The 23,508-nt window shown below is 37.7% G+C and overlaps 1 protein-coding gene across 1 annotated transcript; it reads left to right on the forward strand.

Moving 5' to 3' along the window:
• Positions 1–423: 423 nt before the first annotated feature.
• HDHD1 (haloacid dehalogenase-like hydrolase domain containing 1) lies at positions 424–21,895 on the forward strand (the record flags this gene model as incomplete). The annotated part of the gene is made up of 4 exons (XM_009877650.1): positions 424–499; positions 2,692–2,818; positions 9,588–9,871; positions 21,666–21,895. Coding segments are annotated over exons 1-4 (717 nt in total), but the record flags the coding sequence as incomplete, so codon positions are not given.
• Positions 21,896–23,508: the final 1,613 nt, after the last annotated feature.

Here is a 23,508-nt window from a genome sequence, read left to right on the forward strand (position 1 = left end):
CTTTTTGGACAGTGTTACAGATCGTGATTTAGAAACATATAACACAATTCGCAGCTGGCGTAAGTCTTTATATATATGTAGTCTCCTGGGCAAGCAAAAGCTTTCTGAGAATAAGGAAACTGGTATTAGAAGAGAACTCTGACTTGCTGAAGAGAATTTTCTTTTTGGTCTCATTTTGTTGTTGTTTTTTTGAGTAACATTTTGTGACTCTTTTTTTTCCTCTCGTCTATTCTTTTTTCTATTGTTGCTGCCTTAGGCTGTGGGTTAAACAGCACAGCTCTGGGATGTCTGTTCATAGAAGGTTATGTCTGCTATAGCTCTTTGTGGAGAAAGTATATCTTTGTATTGGGTTTGCATGGCAAGGTTTTGGTAGCAGGGAGGTACAGGGGTGGATTCTGTGAGAAGGTGCTAGAAGTTTTCCCCATGTCCGACAGAGCCAACGCCAACCACCTTCAAGATGAGCCCGCTGCTGGGCAAGGCCGAGCCATCAGTGATGGTGGTAGGTACCTCTGGAGTAACATATTTAAGAAGGGGAAAAAGTTACTGTGCAATGAGAGGAGTGAGAGAAACAACTCTGCAGACACCAAGGTCAGTGAAGAAGGAGGAGAAGGAGGTGCTCCAGATGCTGGAGCAGAGATTCTTCTGCAGACTATGGTGAAGACCATGTTGAGGCAGACTGTTTCTTTGCAGCCCATGGAGGTTCATGGTAGCCTGTGGAGTACCTCACGATGGAGCAGGTGGATGCCCAAAGGAGGCTGTGACTCTACGTGAAGCCTGCTCTGGAGCAAGCCCCTGGCAGGACCTGTGGAGAGAGGAGCTCAGGCTAGATCAAGCTCGCTGGCAGGACTTGTGATCCCACAGGGAGCCCACACTGTGGCAGTTCGTGATGAACTGTCTCCTGTGGGAAGGACTGATGGTGGAGAAGTTTGTGGAGGGCTGTCTGTCATGGGAGGGACCCCACACTGGAGCAGGAGACAAGTGTGAGGAGGAAGGAGCAGCAGAGACAACATGCAGTCAACTGACCACAATCCTCATTTCCCATTCACCTGTGCCATTGGAGCTGAAGAGACAGAGAAATTTGTGTGTAAAATTAGGCCTTGGAATAAGGGAGGGGTGGAGGAAAGTGTTTTAAGACCTAATTTTTATTTCTCACTACTCTACTCTGATTTGATTGGGAATTAATTTCACCAAGTCAAGTCTCTTTTGTCCATGTCAATAATTGCTGAATGATCTCCGTGTCTTTATCTCCAACCACGAGCCTCTCATTATATTTTCTGTCCCCTCTCCAGCAGAAGAGGGGAGTGATAAGACTGACTTTGGTGGGCATCTGGTGTCCAGCATGGCTCAACCTACCACAGTCCTTACTGACTTTGAAAACATACTGAGCGTTTCGATTCACTTCCTTGTGAACATTGTAAACTGTTTTTCCCAGAGCCAGTAATTGATCCTGTGGATGAGAACAGTCCTTGAATAATACTGTTACCTTGTTCCAGTAGCTCATATGCTCATGACAGCGTTGCTGTTACCTGTCTTGGCCTTGCCATACACCTTGTAAGAAGCTCCATCTCTGTTAGGCCCAGGTTTCAGCCCAACAAGTGGGATTGTGTAGGCGCTCTATCAACGGCTGTTTGCATAGTTCTATTTTTAATGGTTAAGGGCCCACGTGGATGCCTAATAAAGCATATCAGGCAATTTCTGTGAATCAATAGCTTTTCTATTTTTAAAGTAATGAGATGCTGTCACATAGTTGTGTTTAATAAGTACAGTTTTAGAGTGTGTTGTATTAAGTCTCATATATTGCCTGCTGTTTAAAGGTTGGATTCCTCCGTGCTCTGGAGTTGAAATACAGACTTCTCTTTTCTTTTTCATATACTATTTTGCATTGGTGGTGTAGTATTTGTTTACAGCTTCACATTAGAGGAATGTGTGCATGGTTTATTCGGGAACTGTTTCTTTCACTTCCCTGTGGCATTAAAAAGTAGCTTAAGGTGCATAGGATATAGTGCGTATGTGACTACGAGATAGCATTAAGATATGTCTGCTGCATTAATGTAAACTAAAAGCCTTTTGAATTTGTTCAGCAGCTTCTCCCCCTCCTCATAATGTTTCTGTGCATATAAAATGAGAAATTGGCTTCTTCTATAGCTGCCATTGAAAAATTGTCCCAGTAATGTAAGCCCAGAGGGCCAAATATGTGATACTTGTTTGGGAACAGTTCTGTGCAGCTGTTATTTTTTTGGCACCAAACTTACTTTCTTTTTAAGCCTCTTAGCAATAACTTGAATTCATGGTAGGTTTTCTCATAGCAGAGAAGGGTAAACAGACTGACAGCACTTTGAGTGAGTTAGCCAGTGGCAGTATGTTTCTCTGGACTTAGCGAAGTAATCACCGTGTCGCATATTCGTGTATCTTGAAGAGTACTTATATTAATACTCTAGTACAACAGAAAAAAAAGAAAATAGATCTGCAAAAATTAAAGCTCCAGAACAGACTTCTACCTGCTCCCTACTAAAATGAATAATGGATAATTTCAGTGAATTTTCCGAAGTGCTAATCAAAAATATAATGATTTGCAAATCATTACTCAATTAAATTGGAAGCAGTAATTTTAATTTTCAGCAATTATAGTCATTATTTTTCTTAATCTTTGGAAGTTGTGGTTTATCAATCACACTTGCTCTTTATATCTAGCTTATGATTTTGAAGTAGCCATTATTTGGTGCTTGCTGTTTGTTTTAATAGAAGCTTTACTTTCATTTAACTTCCACGTTAAGATGAACTTGAATGGTACTGGTTATGAGAGTAGATCAGCTGAAAGGTATGTGAGATGAAAGGTATTGTGAGGTCAATACTGCAGCACCATTACCCTTTGGTTTTATGGGACAGACCACATTTAGGTTCAGCCTTCATGGTTCAGCACATCAGCACCACATGCCTGGTAATGTAGACACGGCTCAAATATTTTCGCTGAGCGTGCATAAAAGCAGGGCTTAATTCCTCCTGTGACCATGGCTGAAGTGGGTGTCTCTGTAAGGTGATAAATTCAAATTTCATTTTTTTTCATAAGCAAATTCATTTGGAAGGAATGGGAGGGAATACTACAGCAAAAAATAGAATATTCCTGTTCTTCATCTCCTCAGGAGGCCTTTTTTGCTAAGGGGTTTGAGCTGACATCCCTTTAGTAAGCCCCTAAGTCAACAGGCTTCAGGTTAATTTGTATTCACTGGCTAGCACTCATTTGAATTCTATTCTTTAAAAGACAGCTTTTGCCTTTAAAACACAGTACTATATATGTATGTGTATATATATGAAATTATATGTTTATGTGCTTTATATATACATACATGGGCATATAAATGGTGTATACTTATATATGTGTATATATATGTATGTAACATAATAGCATGAAAAAATCATGTGGGATGTTAGAAGTAGACTCAGACCCTTAGGGTACATTGAAAGGCTGAGTCCCATTTTCTGGACTAGTGCTGTAACACTTAGGCTATTGTGCAAAAAGTAATTTCTGTTGCTTGCCTTCCTCATCCCCACTCTTGCTAAGCTGCTGTAAGTGATTCTGAGGTCAGCTGTTAAACTGCTGGTTTTTTCTCCTCTTAGCCATCATGGGCAAACATAGTCATGCATTTTTAAGCTAGCTTTCACAGTCGTGAAAGTGTGAATGGAAGGATGTTGGGAGGGAACTGCAAGACTGACCTTTTGCCACTAATTGCAAGACAGTTGTCTGCTAAAGATCATTTATTTAAGAAAAATCTTAAAATTCTCCTTTTTTTTTTTTTTCCCCTGATTGTTTTGCTAACGCAGGAGCCTTCAGCTCCAATTCATCAGTGGTTCTGGTTGGTTTCAACTAATTTTTTGGAATTTCAGACCTGTTCCAGTGACAGCTGTATGGTGGCTAGTCTTTTGCATTGCTTATACTGTTTTTGTCTGCCTTGTTATACTGCAGATATCTTAAGGGGAAAGTCTCAGATTCCCCCTGAAAGACATGAGAAGGATAGGAGAAAAATGGGGAATGAAAATAAAGCACTGTGCTTTATTCAGTGGCATAGTCTTTTGCTCCCTCAGTGACTAATTTTTATAATGCTGTTGTATTTTTACATTTCAGTACTTTGACATAATAATGTTGGGTTTTTTTAGAGATGAAGCTGTAAGTCATAGACTGTAGATAGTAGTACCTTGAATTATTACCAAAACCACCAGCAGGATCTTGCAAGTTGGTGGTTATGCAGGTTTTATCCTGGCAGTGTTGTTTCTTAAACTCAGTAGTAGTCCACATACCATTTGGAAACGTGATGAATGCACCACTACTTGATACTCTTACCCTCAGTTTTATGGATATTTCAGGAATAGGCTCACTTGTGTAATCGAACAGGCTAAGAGCATGTGCTGCCTGTGGGGAGAGGGGTTGTAGAGTGTCAGGCTTGGTGACAGATCTCCTTAGAGCACAGAGCCTTACTGAGAGGCATCCATTGCCTGGCTTTCCTGCAGCGCTGCAGCATTTGTTATACTCCTGAGTCTTACAGGCTTGGGACAACAGGTCAGGGAGCTGATCAGCCGTGTCTTTTTTATGCTGGAGAGAGTGGGGGGGAACCATGAGTTCGTGATTTTGCCAATTTTGAAATAAGTGGGCATGGAGACCATTGATCGAGTTCTGCATGTGGTACTCAAGACTTGACAAAATTAGTCTTTCTGATGGGAAGTGTGTCACTAATTTGGCTTTGTCATTACTGTGTTCTTTAACACTGTTCAGTCGATATAGTGGGAGTTTAAACACACAAAGACCTGTTCTACATTTAAAATGATAGAAATGTCATTACTGTTTCTGTAGCTCCATAAGTAGAGGAAACTTCTAATACTCTCTGGAATGTTGATTGCTCTCACCATTTCAACAGTTGTGTAGATTTGTTTGCAAATTAACATTTTGTACTGTATTAATGCCACCAACTGAGTTGCAAAAAGCAAAGCAAAAATTTCCACTTCTATAATTATGTTCTGGTTTATAATTATATTTATGTCTTGTACCTCAAATGAGCATTTCCGTAATTCATGTGGCTTCTTACACTGTTGCATACCCTAAAAAGATTACAGGGGTATGGTGAAGGAAAAAAAATCCTAGTCATCTTGTGTGTTAATTTAGTATCGATGGTGAAGAAATTAATGAGATTTTCCGAATCTTGGGTCAAAATCTTGGTAAAAATTACTAAATTGTGTTTACATTTTTCTAAACTGAATACTGAAGATGTTTCTCTTCTATGTATGGACAAGAATCTGCCTCACAGGTATGGACACAAGGAACCTATTGCTTGAATTAGAATTCTTCCCTTTAACCAAATAAAAATTTTGTAGAGTTTATCTGTTCAGGATCTGATTTTGACTTACTGGAATACACCAAATGTACACAATTCAAATTCTATTTAGACTACTAGCACAAGGGTAAATCATAGGTGTATTACAACTAGGAAGCTTGATGCAAAGTTGAGATGGGTTATTCAAACAAAGAAGAACTAAGAAGTAGTCATTAATGCTAACATGAGCTTTCATGTCTACTAAGACCATCTCTTTGATAAACCAGAGATTATTTTAGAAATACAATAACATAATTTTAATAAATTCAGAAGGTGTATAACCTTCTGAAAAAATCAAGTTTCATACTCTTTCATGAAATTGTAATCACCTGTCTTAAGCTGTCTTTATGTGTCAGTGGTTGATAAAGCTGAGATTTCGACACTGCCTTGATGCTTGCTGTACCCACAGCCTAGGTAGATTTGCACTTCTGTTTCTGACTCTGGGGTGATTTGAGCAGATCATACACTCCAGTTACGCACTGTGTGCCAAGGGACCTGTAGGTTTTTCTGAATATGTGTCAGTATATTTTTGTGCTGGATCACAAATTGAGTAATCCAGTCCCGTTGTCATTCCTGTCGCTTTGTTTGTATTTATTGTGACTGGCTTTTACACACTGTAAACAGCACCGGTGGAGTTGACTGTGCTTTTTGTATAGAAGCAGGGTTGCTATAAAAATGACTAGAAGATGATATGTGGCTGGGGAATGAATATTACTCATTGCCAGTGAAATGTAGTGAGTGGATGGACAGTACATTGTGCAGACAACATCCGTGTAAAAGATCTGTCAATGGACAAAAGCTGGAAAGATAAAGACTATTTCAAAAGGCAGAAGAGAATAAAGCTGAGGTTATATATTTAGTGCAAATTGCAGGAGCTAGGACGACTTGCTTTCCCTTCCCACTGCCACGTTTGTCCTGTTGTGTTCTCAGCTTGTATTCCTGATGGGAGCTGGTAGCTGGAGCTGGATTCAGTTGCTGAAATGTGTGTGTTTATTACCATTTGGAATGCTGTAGGGCATCTGGCTGCTCATGCAGTAAGGTGTGAGTCTCACCCAGATTATTTTTTTTCAGTGTCAGCCCTGTGCGGATGTCTTGGCTGTACTGCAGTGTCTAAGATACCAGTAGATACCTACGGTTAGGCATTTAAACTTCTTATTCCTCTTCCTTGTATTTCATTGTATTCATTTCATTGTATTCATTTCATTTCATTGTATTCATGTGTGTATTAGATTTAATTACTGCAGATTTGTAGTAGTTTGAAATGATTATTTGTTGTTATATTTAAACTTTGATCAGTAAATCAATGAGTCGTGGGTGAAAAACTAGCCTACCTCGTATTTGTTAAGCACTTTTTTTGAGATTCCTCCATTTCAATGTGAATAAGAAATCTTGAGTTGTATCTTTATATAGTATTTATTTACTGCTGTCTAATTATAACAGGGACATGCAGATTTTCCTTTGTATTCAGTCAAGAGGAATCTATGTCCTTATCTGTTATACACACGTGTAGGAAGTGCAGCTTTTTCAGCAGTGATCTCTTTACATTCCAAATGGAGATTTTACAGGGTGTGTGTGTGCTCATGTATGTGTAGTATTTTTCCCCAGATTTTAGTTTTTATTCATGTGGTCTCACAAAACTTGTCTATTTGAGCAAGTAAAGTTCCCACATCTGTGCTATTATCCAATCATAAGAATTAAAATCATGTTGTTGCTCAAGAATTAGAACTACAGAGGAGCTTACAAGAGGCCATGAATCTTGAGAGGATGGTAAATTTAGTTGGAACCAAGTTGTTGTCCAGAATGCAAACGGTATGATTTCAGGTAGAGTGAAAGTAATGTCCTTGAAAGAAAAGTTGAAGGCTTTTTGAGCTAGCTCTTTTAAGAGATAATTGATGAAGAGAGGGAAGGAAAGACAACTTGCTGACATCTTGATTGTATAAGCGTTTGTGTTGCTTTAAACACTTGAGTAATATTTAAGACTAACATACGTTTAAATTAAATGTAGGCAGTGATCAGTTGTGTTGTCTTAACCAGTTTGGGGGGGGGGTTGTATGTTTTTTGTGGTTTTTTTCTTAGCACTGAGAAACTAAGTAAGTTCTAACACAACAGAATTTTAACAGATTTGACTCAGACTTGTTCATGAGTACTCCTCAGTTGGCAAACTGCAACATTGCATAACAGATTATTTTTAAGTCCGCAATCTGGACATGATTAAGCATTTCTTTGAGAAGCAAAAGAAAATTTTGTTCAGAAGTCAAGTATGTGATATTTAAAATGCAGGAGACTATTAAATTGAGTGTCTTTAGCTAAATAGTTGAGTCTTTAAAATAGCTAAACATATAGTTATTTTATAGACTTGTAGGAAAATTTTCATGTTCTTTTTGATTCCTGGCTTTGTTTTGTTTCTGCTTAGTTTGCTATGTATTACTTGATAGGATGAGGATTCATTTGCAGTTTCAATTTTAAACTTAGAGTAAGAATGCTATGTCCTTCAGCCAGTGAGTCTGAGATATAGAAGAAAGATCAGTGTATCAGAAAAGAGGAATGAGAGAACTGTGAAATTTTAAAAACTGTATTCTTTTTTGTTGTTTTTTTTTTTCCTTTATAATGTTAGTCACATTAACACTTTCCAAAGCCCAGTAGCTTGTGATCCTGCCGTGATACCTTTCCTGTGTGTTTTTTGGATCTCCAAGATTGCTCTTTAACTTTTTTCTGTGAGTGTTGCTGTTTAAGAAGCATATGCAAAGAATAGTACAGGGGCTATTTTTTTCCCCTTTCTTCCTTTTTTAAGCTAAGAGGTGTTTGTGAAACATTTCCTGCCCTGTCAAGCAGTCCAGACCTTGGGCCTTCATCTGATCATTTGGCTCAACTTCGTTTCTAGTTACTGCAGGGGAACAGGGAGAAGAGTGCTCTGGCAGGTGGCGAGCATGTCTTCTGCACTGCTGGTCCTTCACAGGCTGGTAGGTGGGGTGAGGGGTAACGGCCCCTGTGCTTCTCATTTGATTTCAGATCGGACTCATCTGCTGATCTCAGGGCGAGCAGATTGCTGCGGTTAAACGGTGCACATTTGTCAGGCTGCAGGGAAGATCTTTGTATATATCGGTGTCACGGGCTCTGGTCTCTTCAGTTTCTTCTTCATTGTATCTACGTTAAAGCTTAAACTCTGTTGGATGCTTGTACTGAGAAAGTGAGGCAATATCCGCATGAATAATTCTACTATTTTATTATGCCTTTAAAAATATTTTTACATGGCAAGGGATGTGTTGATAAGCGATGTCTCTGATTTCTCTAAATAAATTTCATAAAAACAACTACTTTCTTTCTTTGCTTTTGCTTTTCATTGCTAAAGTTATAATGATAAACATTCCTTTAGAGATACAGAAGGCAAAGACATGCGTGAGAAGGAAATTAAAGCATGGTTAACAGCAGTTGCTAGTGTTTCAGAGGAGACTGCTTAGAAAGACAAACAGACTGGTAGAAAAGCCACTGTTCAAGATCTATGATGAAATGAAGCCAGGAGTTGAAAGGACTTTTCTTCCCCATTTTAGTGCTAAATTAAATGTTACTGACCCTGTTGTTCAAAGACTTGTCTGGGGGGAAAGACAGGAGGGATTTTTTGTTTGTATTTAAGAAAAAAAAAAAAGTTTGAAAATGAAAAACACCTCTGACATAGAAGCTGATATTTTCACTGGCAAAATTCAGCCTGAAGTTAACTCTTGGCAGAAACCCTCTGGAAATCCAAGTGGGTGTGTTCTGCTTGAGTAATCACATGTTAATGCAGAGGTGCCAGCAGCGCTATAATAATGACTGTAGTGTCTTTGAAGGCACTCTGAAGCTTCCGTTCAAAGATGCTCTTAAATAATTAAATCTTCTCTTTTTTTCTTAGTTCAATTTACATGGAATATGTAATGAATCCCCCAGGTACCAGATTTCCTTCCCTTCTTTTCTTTCTCATGCAAAGAATAAATAGAGTATTTTAATTATGACTCTGCTTGTTACCATGCATAGTAAAGAAAGGTAATGAAAGAGCAGGTCCAGATAGTTCTTTGTTGTGACTCTCAGTAACCTTTTCTTAACATTGACACGACAACTTGAAAGACCTAGGTGCCTCTGAGGTTGTGATAGAAGTCTGGCTTCCCCTCTGTAAATAAATAGAGGCAATTTTGCCCACTTTGATATGCCCGCTGGCTCCCAGCAGTGACCATTTACGTGGTCCTGCTTTGTAAGACTGGCTGCTCAGCTGGCTGTACATTGTTTTAATCTTTTTTTTTTTTTAAATATTATTTTGACAGATACCGAGCATCTCTATACGAAAGTGTTTGAAGAGATCTGTGGGCGTTATGGAAAGACATATACCTGGGATGTGAAATCTTTGGTCATGGGTAAAAAAGCCTTAGAAGGGGCACAGATTGTTCGAGATGTTCTAGATCTTCCAATAACCAAAGAAGAGTTGTTACATGAAAGTATAATAAAGCAGGAGAAGATATTCCCTACTGCTGAACTGATGCCAGGTACGTTTCTCTTCAGTATTTATAAACTCTTTATGAGATTACTTAAATGCTAATCTAGGGAAAAGTTTATAATCTGCATTCCACAAAACAATTTCTCTTACAGATTCAGTTTCATCATTCTTGTTTAGCACGTTTTACTCAAATCTACCTATTAAAGAGATATTTTACCCATTAGTACTGAAAAGTCTTTTTTTCTTGTTTACTTGGAGAAGAGCTTTCTTCTTCTTTATGTTTTAAAAGAAGAAAAAAGACTAGGCAAATGTACACAAATTCTGTTTTGTGAATCAGACATTCTTTATAATTGTTGTTGGCCAGTGTGTAACTCAGCAAGTTAGTTTTCTCTGGCTGTGAGCATAGCCTGACTTTATTAAGTACAAATACAGTTTTAAATATGCTCAACAAATGTATGAGAACATGGGTTCTTTTAGCTGGGATTAATCTTGCCTGAAATTTAAGTGTGGTGTCTGAGCCAGCTGCGTGTCAATGAAGAGCAAGGATTTCTCAGGTTATCCTAAGACAGGTAAGTTTCATCACCCTCTGAAGATCCGTGTCTTTTACCAGTGGTTGTGCAGGAAGCCCATGAGTAGCTTAAATCAGGCACCTCAAGATAAGCAAGAGGATGAATCTTTTCTGTGGTGTGAACTCATACTTTTGTATTCCACTATCTTTACATCTGAAATGCTTAAAGAAGAATCCTCAGCCATGCAAGACAAGCAAAAAGCTAGGCTTGCTGTTAACTTATTTTACAATGTTAAACTTCCTGGAGCAATAATTTATGAAGGTTGGCAGAGGGAGGAAAGGAGGAGAGAGGAAGGAATAAAAAAAAAAGAGTATTAGTGACATCTAGTTATTTCACCTTTAAAACAAGTCCAACTGATAGAATATTTTCTCTTTGAATGTGAGCTTGTTTTTTCTGGCAATCTCTAAAGAATGTTAATGTTGGTTTAAATTTTAGATGTTTTTAGTACCTAGCTTCATAATGCATTAAGAGGATGAAAATTAAAAATGTGATATGCTAGCAATAAATAACAGGCAGCAGCAAAAGTAAAAGGTGTAATCTTTTTAGGCAGCTTAAAAACTTGAGTATTTTGTGGAGCCAACTTATGTAGTTATTTCTCTGCTGTCTTTTATATAGAAGATTTTTCCAATAGCATCTTTCTCACTTACAGATCCACCTAAAATTGTAAGCCTATTTAAACTGTCCAGGAAAACAAGATGGAGGGATATATTTTTCATTTTTCATGTCAAACGTCTGAGACTAACTCCGCAGCTTTATCTTCTGCAAGACAAACAAAAAAAAACCTACTCTGGGCTTAGAAAATGCCAGATGGACAGACTGGGTGAGATGTTAGGACACACAGAGCAGAAACACTGCAATGTAACAGCAAGGGTAATAGATGCCATTGGGTGGATAGTCTGTGCCTGCTGAGGATTGTGATAATGTGGCTGCGCTGGCTTGAACAGAGTTGCAGAGAGGTGACAGAACAGATTAGCCAAAAGGAAATTGAAGTTTTGTGCTGTTTCTGCCTTCTAGAAGTGAATTCTGGGCTTACCGAAGCTGGGGTATTGTAGGTGAGACAAGGAAAATTCTTACTGGGACAAGCAAGTAAATATTTTTATCATTGCTGGAATTGTTCAACTGATTGTCTTTCCAGTTCAACTAAATATATGTGATAACTTTCTTCAGGCTATTTTCTAAAGCAGAATTGATGTGAACTTAAATACTTTATGCTTACTGGCCATCGTGGGGAGCAAAGGCAGCTTTGGTCACTGAAGTGGTGGGATCTGTATTTTACTGTGTAGCAGCATATAAGATACAAGCTGTATTGCCATGAATTTGGAGAAAAACAGATTGATGTCAGCTAATATTCTAGACAGAAGTGGCTCCAGCTACTTATTACTTAGTTTCTTTAAGAACTGACCTGTTCTTCAATCTGATAACAAGATTTTTTAATCTGATACTTTTCTTTTTCTTATTGTGTCATCTGAGGATCTTTATGAATGTAATCCTATTAGATTTGTTGTACACCCTCTTAGTGTTCATTAAGTAAAAATGGGCTTCATACAAGTGTTGTGTAAGATGGAAGACTATGGTGACATTTTGAATTTGCAATGTTCTCTGACTAAACTGATCGTTCAGATAGCTACAGGTAAATACAGGAAAGTGAAAGCTAATTGTCACATCTTTTAATGGCGTAAGATGACTCTGACATGCTGAGTCTCTGGCTGTCTTTTGACAGTTAATAGGCAGGTAAGGTTCTATTTTTCAATCAATTTCTACAGTTTTTCCAAAAGCTAAGATTCAAATTTGTTTTGGTGGAGACTGGTGCTGAATGATGACCAATAATATTTGAAAAAGTGACTCAAGAAAAGCAACTCTTGTTTCTAGATGTAGAAAAGCAGCTCTTGTTTCTGGACATAGAATGAGCTATGCACGTTTGTTTCAGCAATGATAACTTTGTTAATTAAGAAATCAAGTAATTGACAGCTATGTCAGTTATGGTTAAGGATGGTGTGGAAGTTGTATGAATATACAATCGGTAAAGCAGTTCTTTGCCTGGCAGGCTATGTCACAGCTGTGTCACTTAACGTACAACAATTCTGAGACATTAGCTCTTGAGGATGAAATTTTGACCATTTCAGTATGGCCAAACTGACAAGCTTCAGTGCATCAAGCTGTGGTCAAAATACAGATTTTATCTAGTAAGAGGATATATCCATTTCTAATGTGGAATTTCCTGATAGCTATTTGAGAATTTTTCACAGATTTATTTTTAGTTCTGAAAGAATCTTAAGGAAGGCTGGTTTTGATTTCAGTGGAGAAAGGAGGTAATCTAAGACAATGCTGACAGAATCACAGGGCTGCTACTTGTGCTGCTTCTCTATTTCTGTCAGAGTAGAGGCATTGTTATCTGCAAAGGTAACACAGTAGGCTTTCTGTTTCTGCAAGTGTAGTATTTATTACATTGCAGAGAAGTGGATTATCAGAAGAATAAGTAGTGACAAGTAGAGCGGAAGAAAATCGTGCATTTGTACATTTACCTATACATCTATAGGTGTGCTTTTGCTTGACATAAACAAAGAGAATACAAAGACATATACACAGAGATAGAAAAACCTAACTCTAAGTTATATGGCTGCCAAGAGTTACTATAATCATGTCAGGGTTATGAAATTACTGCCATTCTTTCCTAGCAGTCTGGGTTTTGGCTCATCATCATCACAAAACACAGATCCTTAAGGACTGTGTTGTTGTATATGCCTTTCAGAAGTTTTCCATTCATAGGTCCTTTTCCTGATAACTAGGATTTCTTTGTTGCAGCTCCTGTTCAGCCAGTGCAGAATGTGATGCGCAAACTATTTTCCAGTTCCAGTACGATTGACTGTCCCTTGCAGAAATGAGGAGGTAATTTCATAGCTCAGTTTTAGTACTAGATGAAATCAGTCAGATATTGCAAAATAAAAAGAATGAAAACCGGCTCCAGTGGCAGCTAAATCTAAAATCATAATTTATTTTTTTTTCTTGAACAGTTTGATTCAAACAGGAGTCTGGTTTGCTTAGCTATTGTTTCCTTCATTCATGTTGTGCCCTTAACAGTTAAATAGACTTCCTACCGTGTTATATATTCTTTTCCTTGCTATTATTGTTTTAATGGTAGCAAGCTCTACTGAGTCCATGCTGAGCTCAGTGAGCCCTTAACCCCTACAGATCAGTCAATTACCTGCATACTTGAAGTGATGCTGTCTGTTTGACTGATTTCGAAAGTTTGGCCTTTGCATTAAATCCTAAAGGAAGTCAGAAACACAGCTGACAGAGGTTCTGAATTGCTTAAAGTTTAGCACTTACATTTTTGCATGGCCATGCATGTGTCAGTATGTACAGACTAAAATCAGATTATCAATTTGGTGAACAGAGAGTCTGTGCCACCAGAAGGATCTCTGGTACTTTTTAGAGAGCAATAAGATGAGAAGACATAATTCTTTATTAATAGCCTACTACTTTCCAAACTGGGAAGTAGGTTATTAGTTTCCACCTCCACTTTTATAACTCAGTGAAAAAAAAAATGCCATTGCAGACAGGATTTTTAATATTTCAGCAAAGAAACACGTGGGTCTGAGAGTTATGTTTCCATAATCTCTTCAGATTCATGGCAATCATATCAAGTGGTTTGAGCCCACCTAGCTGACAACAAAGAACCATGCAGCCACGCCCACCCCCCTCCTTTTCGGGACGGGTAGGAGAAAATTCAACAAAGACTTAACAATTGAGATTAAGGACAGAGACGATTCACCACTTATGGTCACAGGCAAAAAACAGGGTACACTTGGGAAGAAAACATTAATTTAATGTAGACAATAGAACCACCACCAGTTTACCAATCACTAGACCAGAGTAGGATAGTGAGAAAATAAATACAGCCAGATATTAAATAAACCTTCCCCCCACCCCTCCCTTCTTTATGGCTACCTCCTCCTCACCAACAGTGCCAGGGGCAGGAGGTGCAGATTTCAATTTGTCCATTACACGTTGTTCATGCTGCTTCTTCCTGCTCATGGAAGCTAACCGGCCCGCTACCCCTCCTTCCTTTTCATTGACCTTGGTGACTTCGTGGTTGCTTTCCTCACCTCCCACTCCTCTCAAAAACAAAGCACACCCCAACACAAAGGAATGGAAGCTGTCCAACAGGTTTCCTCTCTTAATACATTGATCACAGAGGCCTGCATGACTTAGCTTTTGCCAGAGGTGGGTCTCACTTTTACCTGAGGCTGAGATGAGTCTCTGGGAGCTTCACACAAGAGCCACTTCTCTAGAGCCGCTGCTGCTACAAAATACCACCAGACACAAACCCAACACATAGCCTCACCTCTGTCACACTGACACTTCCACAGCAGCAATGCTGACTTCACTTGAATTTTGAAAGGAAGTATAGATAGTGCTGTACTGATAGACTTGCAACTGTTCTAGCACACGAGACTACTTAAAATATATATTTTAATCAGTTTCTGACATAAGTGAATAGAAAGCTGCTGCTTCTATGTGGGATTTTTTTTTTTTCTCTGTTGGATGCTTTTAGTACTTAGAAGCTGCTGAGGTTTTTACCATAGAATCACTTTTCTGAACCTAAGGAATTATTGAATTGGCTAGAAATGTAATCAACGTGACAGAGCTCTGAGTGGCAATGTTAACTTTTCTTTGATTAATGAGCGATGGTATTTTGAAGAGCTTTACGTTTGGTCTAATATTGCATTCGGTGTATGAACTGCAAATGATTTTGAAAAGGAGGAGGAGAGGCTGTATTTATCCTTAAGATTTCCATTTATGTACAACTGGATATAAATCAGACAAGACATGCACAGTGCATGTACACAGTTAGTTTAAACAATGCATGGAGCACTTTGGTTTCCTTTAGTCTTTTTCTCAGCAGTAAATCTTTTCTTCCAAATACACACTGAAGGTTTTCAGACAGCTCGTTTTGTATAACATTAGAGCAAAATGAAGTGAACTTGAATATGAGTTTCCAAAGAGCCTTGATTTTGGTGCTGCAGAGGTCAAGTGTCCTCTGTTCTGATGCTGCTAGTGTGAGTAGAAAGCTAACTGTATCTCTACATGGTGATGCGTGAAGAGCAACACTGCTGTGAGGGAGTGCTGAAAGTCTGCAAAAGAGTGTGAAGTTCTGTTCGGGTTTATAATTTGTGTGCAAGCTATGTGAAGAAAGCTCGTGGTGACCAGTATAGTTCTTCCACCAAAAATTTCAGTGTACAGGGCAAAATTCTATTGATCAAGTCAGTATCCTCTAAAAAAGCCTGTAGCAATGTTGTTTCTTCTGCAAATTATGCTGCATCTCAGGTACAAGACTTAGTAAGTATACTTATATTAGCACAGGCTACATAATGTGAATGAGCTCCAAAAGTACGGCAGGGGGAGAGAAAATACACGTACACATACATGTACACATGCACATACACCAGAGAAAGAAGAGGGAAACAGGATAGAAGAGGTAGTAGATTAACAGGCGGGTCAAATGTGATACAAAAAGGAAAACAAAACCAGATATTTTTTTGGTAAGTAGCTCAAAGTCCAAGAAAAATCAATCATATGTGTTTACAATAAAATATATATAGGAAAAGGTTTACTTGCTTTTAAAATAGACATAGCACACACACACACACACACACTGTCTTGTCTGTTGCCCACTGATTTCCTGTTCCTCTTCCTGGGATTGCATAATGCATAAAATACTACTAATTGGAAATTAGATGTAATTAGTATCTGTGTGGCACTCAAGGAAGGACTAAAGAGATGCAACAGAGATACAGAACACTGTGATATTTATGAAATTTGCCATTGAAAACGCCACTGTTTGTTCATTTGAGGCCTTCTCAGCCACGTGGGAGCTTGGTAATGTAATTTTGAAGCTTAACTTTCATAAAAGCTACCCTGTAAATTTTAGGATACCAGCTTTTTGTGGTCCTATTTACAGTGTTTGCATTTGCTTAAGAGAAGGCCTTTGGGAGTTCTGTTAATTTTTTGAGGCCTTTTTCATACATAGCTTTTGTTCAACTTGTTAAGTTTGAAACAGACATTAGAAGAGATGGTGGGATTATCTGTGCAGGCCTCGGCATTTGTATGACCTTTTTCCTGCACTCTACCAGCTGAGCTGTATTCCTGAAGCCGTAAGAATATAGGACTCTGCCTATAAGACTATCAACAGTGGATTTTGAGATTATGGTACTGACAGAGCTTAGTGTGTGATTGGTCTGCGTGATGGTGCGGTTATGCCTTCAAATGAATTGACTGCAAGCAGAAATATGAACGCCAGAAATCATTCAACTGGTGAATGGAGGAAACTTAAATTATGGCTCAGTGCTGAAGCGGCTTGAATAATCCTCTTCCCTATCTCATGTGTTTGCCCGATGTATGATGGAGAGCGCTTCCATTTCTAACTTGAAAAACATTCTTACACTCTACTATAACATGTTCATAGAAACTTCAGGAAAAGAGAAAAATAAAAAATACTTGGTGAGACAAAAGTTCGCTTGGAGATTTGTGTTAGGAAAAAAATAGAAGAGCTTTATATTATCTCTTTATTTGTCTGTAGGCATTTGCATTGAGTCAGGCTGAGGTGGAGTTAATCTTCCCACAGCAGCTCTCTCGGTGCTGTGTTTCTGGAGTGGTAGCTAGAAGGGTGTTGATAGCACCCCAGTGTTTTGGCTACTGCTAAGCGGTGCTCACACAGCACCAAGGCTGTGGTTTTTCAGCGTTCCCCCAACAGTGGGCTGGGTGAGGGCAACATCTTGGGAGGGGACACAGCCAGGCCAGCTGACTCAAACTGACCAAAGGGGTATTCCATACCATATGACCTCAGCTCAGATATAAAACCGAGAAGGAAGAGGGAAGTGAGGGGGCATTCGCTGTTTGTGTTTGTCCTCTGGAGCAACCACTACGAGTACCTGAGCCCTGCTTCCTGAAAAAGTGGCTGGATGTTGCCAGCTGATGGGAAGTAGAAAATAATCTTTGTCTGACTTTGCTTCCACGTGCAGCCTTTGCTATTGCTATATTAAACCGTTTTTACTTTGACCCACTGGCCTCTCGTTATATCTTCTCTCTCCCCTGTCCATCTTAAAAAAAGGGGAGTGATAGGGTGGCTTTGGTGAGCTCCTGGCCTCCAGTCAGAGCCAAACCACCACAGCATTTCACAAGAAATAGGTCTGAATCTGGAATTCCAGAAGTGATATAAGAACAGTGTTCTGTTCAGTGGTAGACAAACACAAGAAAAGAGATGGTATGAAAAATTGAAAGTATATAAAATAAAGTTTAGCAAAAATGTGTTGTCCACTGTTCTGAAGTACTCTGTAAGACACAGAGCTTATGTATATATAAAGCTTAAAGGAAAATAATTCCCTTCAATTTCCATCAATTTGAATTAGCTCTCAGGATTTATATCTTGTGAATTTTCAATTCATAATGAATAATGCCATTTGATTATAAAATGTGATAACTGACAAAAAATAAAATATGTACAAAAAAGTCTTGTAATAGCATATAAATAATTAGATAGGGACTGCTGTTAGATTTTTTTAGCATAGCATTATTTGGTTTCCTGAACTCTTGCTGCACATGTTTGTATTAGTCAATGAAAAGGAAAATGTGACAGTTAGCCCAAGGGTTTTGTTGTTCAATATAAGTCTTAATTTTAGTTTGTCAGTTGATCCAATGTATTAGTCACAATGGTTTCAGCTGAAGAAACACTACACTGAGAATCTAATGAATGAATAATATTTCCTTTAAAAAAACCGTATGTATGAAATATTTTTATACAGCTCTCAGAACAAAAGTGCTGTTCTCTTCCTTTAAAATGTCTGTTTTCTTTTTCCAAAGTTGTTAACTTCATTGACATTTGTGATTAATTGGGTTTTAAAGATGCTGACATTTAAAGCTGATCCTTCTTCTTTTCAGCTTCTGTAACTAACCTTGGTTTACAATTCCTTTCACCTATTCTTCTTTCCAATAGTGGCCATTGTTTAACAATTACACTTATAGTAAGTTTCTGTGTCTGTTCTAAAACTTTAAAGCAACAGAGGATGGAAACAGTATTTACCTTTTTGATTATTTGCAATGCAAGAGTACATTTGGAAAAAAAGCGTAGTATTGTCAAACATTTATTTCTGATTTTTTTATTAGTACTTGAAAAACTTACTTTGTAGTGCCTGATACTGTTGTTGCACGTGTGCCACATGAGGAGTGTATCCTTGTGCTGGAAAATCAGAGAACCTTTTTTCTTATGATCTTTCTTTATTTTTTGCTTTTCATCAAAGATGCCAAAATTAAAAAAAAAATAATTAATAAATATGGAAAAAAAAGAGCTTGCTCCATGTAACTAAGCTTTCAGTAGGAGGGGAGGAGGAAGCTCCCAGGAAGCTTAGCAGATGAGTCCTTCTGTGATGAATGGGTCTCAGTCCCTTAACTGGTAGCTACAAGTTAGAAGTCAGTGAGTTCAGAGAAATTTTCACTTTTTTATAACCATTGAGTTTTTAATTGGTTGTTTTTGATGACTGAAAAATCTCTATAGCTATAGGGTATATAACTGTAAAGTGTATGCCAGAGGAAGTTTCTTAAAGATCTGTAAAGGAGTTCCCCACTTCCCCTTCTGCTCTTTCTTTTTTTTTTTTTTTTTAAAAGGGCAAAAGAAAGATACTAGGAAATATATTATTGTCCTTATGAAGAATTATATGCTGAATTAGTACAGTAAATGTGTCAGTAATTTGCTGTGGTGGCAAAGTATCTAGATCTATATTGGTGGTAATTGATGCAAACAAAAATGGATTTATTGATCTGTAGCTTTTATAAAGAAATAACAAACCTGGAATGGAAAGGTTTTTCAGCTGCTACTGTTGAGCTTGTTAAGTTATGCTAGCTGTTCTTCTATATGCAATTTAAATTTTTTTCCATGCAGCTGATTTTGCTCTTGTATTTTTTTCTAATGTATCTTGCTATGTTTACACATATGCAAATAATAATTTTTAAATGGCATATTTTTATTAAAGTGCATTTTCTGAATAATGTAAATCTTTGCTCTTTGGAGCTATTAGGGACATCTGAATTTTAGCTCCCTTGTAGTGAGGGAAGCTAAAAGGAGAAAGTAAACACACACACATTTACACACCAAAATCATGACATATGCTGGGGGAATATAAGAGAGAACCCTGCAGAAATAACCTTTCTGCAACAGTGCTTTTCTGTGACTGGCTACCTCCAATAGAAACATAGAATAAACATACCCTATGACAGATGAACTGAAGCTGTAATGCAGTGGAACTGAAGAAAATTTATTTGAAAAGAGCACAACTTTAGAGAAAATTAACTATGTCATCACAAGAGCATGGGAAATAGGAGAAGTCTTCTTATGTAATCTTTAGACTTCTTTGTGTTACTACACACACGATATGCCAGCCTTGCTAAGTGTTGCAGATTATTTATAATAAATTCCTTTGAATTAATGCATTTTATTTTTAAAAAGAGACATTTAGGCTACTGCTTTATATTAAGGGATCTTAGTGCTTCCATTAATTTAATATGGACTTACTTCATAAGTTTCAGAATGAAGTCATAGTCTGTTTCTAGAATAAAAAGTTAACTTGTATTTAGCATAGTATTTCAGTGAGAGGACAGAGTAGCATCGTTTGAGAAAAAATGCACTTGCTTATTATTAGAATAACCATTTAAGGGAGCATAAGAAGACTTTTAAATAGGTGATGCATTGACATTAGAGGAGGAATAAAACTGTCTTTAAATGCAAGCATGGAGCTGGAAAAATCAGTTATTAGATTCTAGATTAGTTTCTAGAGAATGGAGAAGAAATCTGCAGAGGACCACACCTGCAGGTCATCTTTCCAGATAGAAGGGTTAGTTAATGCATCTGTTTACTTACCTACACACTCTCATTCTAATTTCTCAAAGTTGGGCATATGACCATACTTGGGAAAAATGCATTGCAGATGAGATTGTTGTTTATAGAATTGTTAAAATGGAGCAGAAAGGCTGGATCACATGGGAAATGCAAATCAGAGATGCTGGGGTGGCAAAGGAAAGAATTAAAAGAACATGACAAGTAAGAATGTTTTGAGGGAGCAAGGACCAGACATAACTATGACTGTGAATCAGGAGGAAGGGAATAAGATTACTGTAGTATAACGAGGCATGAAAAATAGGATAGGAATTCGTGCATTTGGAAGATGAAAACAAGGAATTGCTCTCAATTTTGTTCAAAGAGTCAAAAGTCAGCTGAAGGCTTATCTACTTGAAACCAATATCCTGAGTCGAACACAGTTTGGATTCATGCCACGAAGCAGAGCTGAAATGATGTTACAGATATAGAGGAATTTTTCTCTTTTGAATTGATAAAAACGAGTTGTCCAATCTTCTTCTCCATTAGACAGTGCTAATTGTTTAGTCTGGGAGAGGCATCCAGCATGTAGAATGTTGCAGTGAAGAAGCATTGAAGCCTCTGCACAGGAGACTCAAACCTTGCACCATGTTTTCCTCTTACACAGGCTGCTTGCTGTGTTTTCACTGTTCCCTGCGTTAGCATTCCATAGAAGGCTGGATCAGATTGAAAGTTTCTACCCATTAGGCTTGAGGTGTTTTTTCCTCTGAGTTCACAGCATCAGTAGATAAAGCTCTGGTATTAACAACTGCGACTGTCAGTTCCCCTCTTCTGCTGGCTGTTACTTGCTTTCGTAATTGCAAAAGGGAGAAACTGAGCTCTTTTAGGGGCTGGTATAAATCAGCTGGGTGCCTGCTTCAGAAATTAAAATTACACCTTTCAGTGAGAAGAGTGTATTTCATTGACCTGGGTGGTTTTTTGTTTTGTTTTTTTCTTAGGAGCATAACTCTACATGTAAAAGAAATTGATCCCTTTTGTGCTTTTCTCTCACAAAGAGTTTGAAATAATAAACATATATAATGTTGAGGATATTGTTTAATGAGCTTCTAATGGGTGTGCTTGTGCAATGATGTCGAACTCATTTTTTTGGCATATTTTGGAAAAAGCATTATTTGATTACAGAACAAGTATATACCTGGAGGAATGTTTCACAGTTTTTGTGTGGAGAAGGAATATTTCAGATCCAGCAAGTTTCTTCTACTGTAGCTAATTGAAATAGCTTGTTATGTTCAGTACGAGAACATTGTTGGGATACTGCTAAATATATTTTAAGTAGATATAAATATTAATACATACACCTACATATATGCATATGTGAGAAATAAAAAATTTATATATTTATCTTGCAGGGGTTGATAAGCTGATTCGACACTTACACAAGCACAACATACCCATAGCCGTTGCCACTAGCTCAGCTGAAGTGACGTTTCAGGTGAAAACAACCAGACATAAGGATTTCTTCGGTCTTTTTCATCATATTGTGTTGGGAGATGACCCTGAGGTGAAGTGTGGCAAGCCGCAGCCTGATGCATTTCTAGTTTGTGCAAAGAGATTTCACCCTCCTGCACCTCCAGAAAAGGTAAGAAGGGGAGGTAACAAATAAACTGAAAAGGAATATTCTGTTTGGGCTTTATTTTGATTTAGTTTTTTAATGTGATAAATACTTAGATTAAGATTTAACATAAACATTATAAAAATCAGCAACCTCTGTTTTCAAAGGTGTTTATGCTGTTGAAGCAAGAGATTGTTGGAGAGCATCATTTCCTCCCACTACATATGATATTTGTAATGCAGATTGCTCTGATTTACTACATGGTAGTGTGAAATAATAGGAAAGTATAATGGTTTTCTGCTCTATGCATAAATCTGCAAGCTTAACTTCCATACACAAAGTTTGGAAACAGTTATTTAAACATAGATCAGTTTATTTTTCATACATTCATGGCTGATTTACCTCTTAACTGTCTAAACATTAAAGATACTTCTTTGTGAAGGGGGCATATATTTTTCCTAAGCCATCTCTTTCCTCTTGCATTTTACATCTCTGAGACCATAATTCTCTTTTTCTGATTTAAAACCGATCAGTTTGAGCAGTCTTTCTTAGACAGTAGAGGTGGTTAGTTTCTCTCTCTTATATATAACTTTCTAAACTTGATTCTGAAATAGAAATCCGTAGGGAGAATATTTGAAGGATAAAATGAGAGTTAGTTAAAATAATGTATTTGCTTTTATTTTAAATTAAATTGCATTTCTCCTTTAAAATATTTTTCTCACTTCCTGTCGCATTCAGAATGGAATGTAAATTCTGAAGTTCTGGAGTTTCTTTACTGCAGAGAAATGCATGACATACTAATTTTTAAGAAACAACTTTAGGTGGATTAGACTATAATTACTGTTTGCTCAATAGGATTATTGAGGGGAAAATGGTTACACAGATACACATGGAACGATTAAGATTCTTCAGACTTTAATACTTCAGGTTCTCACTCAGAATCTAAATAGTATTTGCTTTTCCGGGGAATACAGTGAAATAAGGTTTGTTGCAATATGACATACTATGAACAGTGTTAACCATACTAATTTTGGATCTTGTTTGGGTGGGATTTGGGTTTGTTTGTTGCTTTTTTTAGTTGTTGTTTTTTTCCCTGTTTCAAGTTCTCTCATGCATGTGCATCAACCTTGTTTGGAAACTCAGATGTATACCAAAAGTACGTGGTCATGTTGTGTGTGCGGCCCTGAGCCGCAAGGCTGTAATTTCACCTTAGAGTCAGGTGTGAGTTTTGAACATGTTCATACTCAATTGAGAAGGAATATTGGGAAGTACCTTAAGGTTTTGGAGGGAGTAAGAGAGAAGTTGAAAACAAGCATAAACCAGAGCTTAGTGTTGCTTACGGATAAAATTATTGCTTTCTGCTTAACTGTGTTTCTGGGGAACAAAAGATGTGGGTATGTTCCTATAATGTATGGTGTGCTTTTTATGAAACAGGCTGAGAGTCATGTAATGTGTGCTTTTCAGTTGGATGGAGGGGTGGCTGTAAGCTGTTCTGTAATTCTGAAAGTAACAGTAGAAAGCATTGAGAATTTATGTAAAGCTGGGTTATAACTGGGATCTGAAGGAAAGGTATGGAAATTAAATGTCAGTTGTGTTAATGACAAATTAAACTATTATTCTTTTGTATGAGGAGCCTAATA

This window comes from Apaloderma vittatum, unplaced genomic scaffold (assembly GCF_000703405.1).
Source record: "Apaloderma vittatum isolate BGI_N311 unplaced genomic scaffold, ASM70340v1 scaffold14051, whole genome shotgun sequence".
Lineage (NCBI taxonomy): Eukaryota > Metazoa > Chordata > Aves > Trogoniformes > Trogonidae > Apaloderma > Apaloderma vittatum.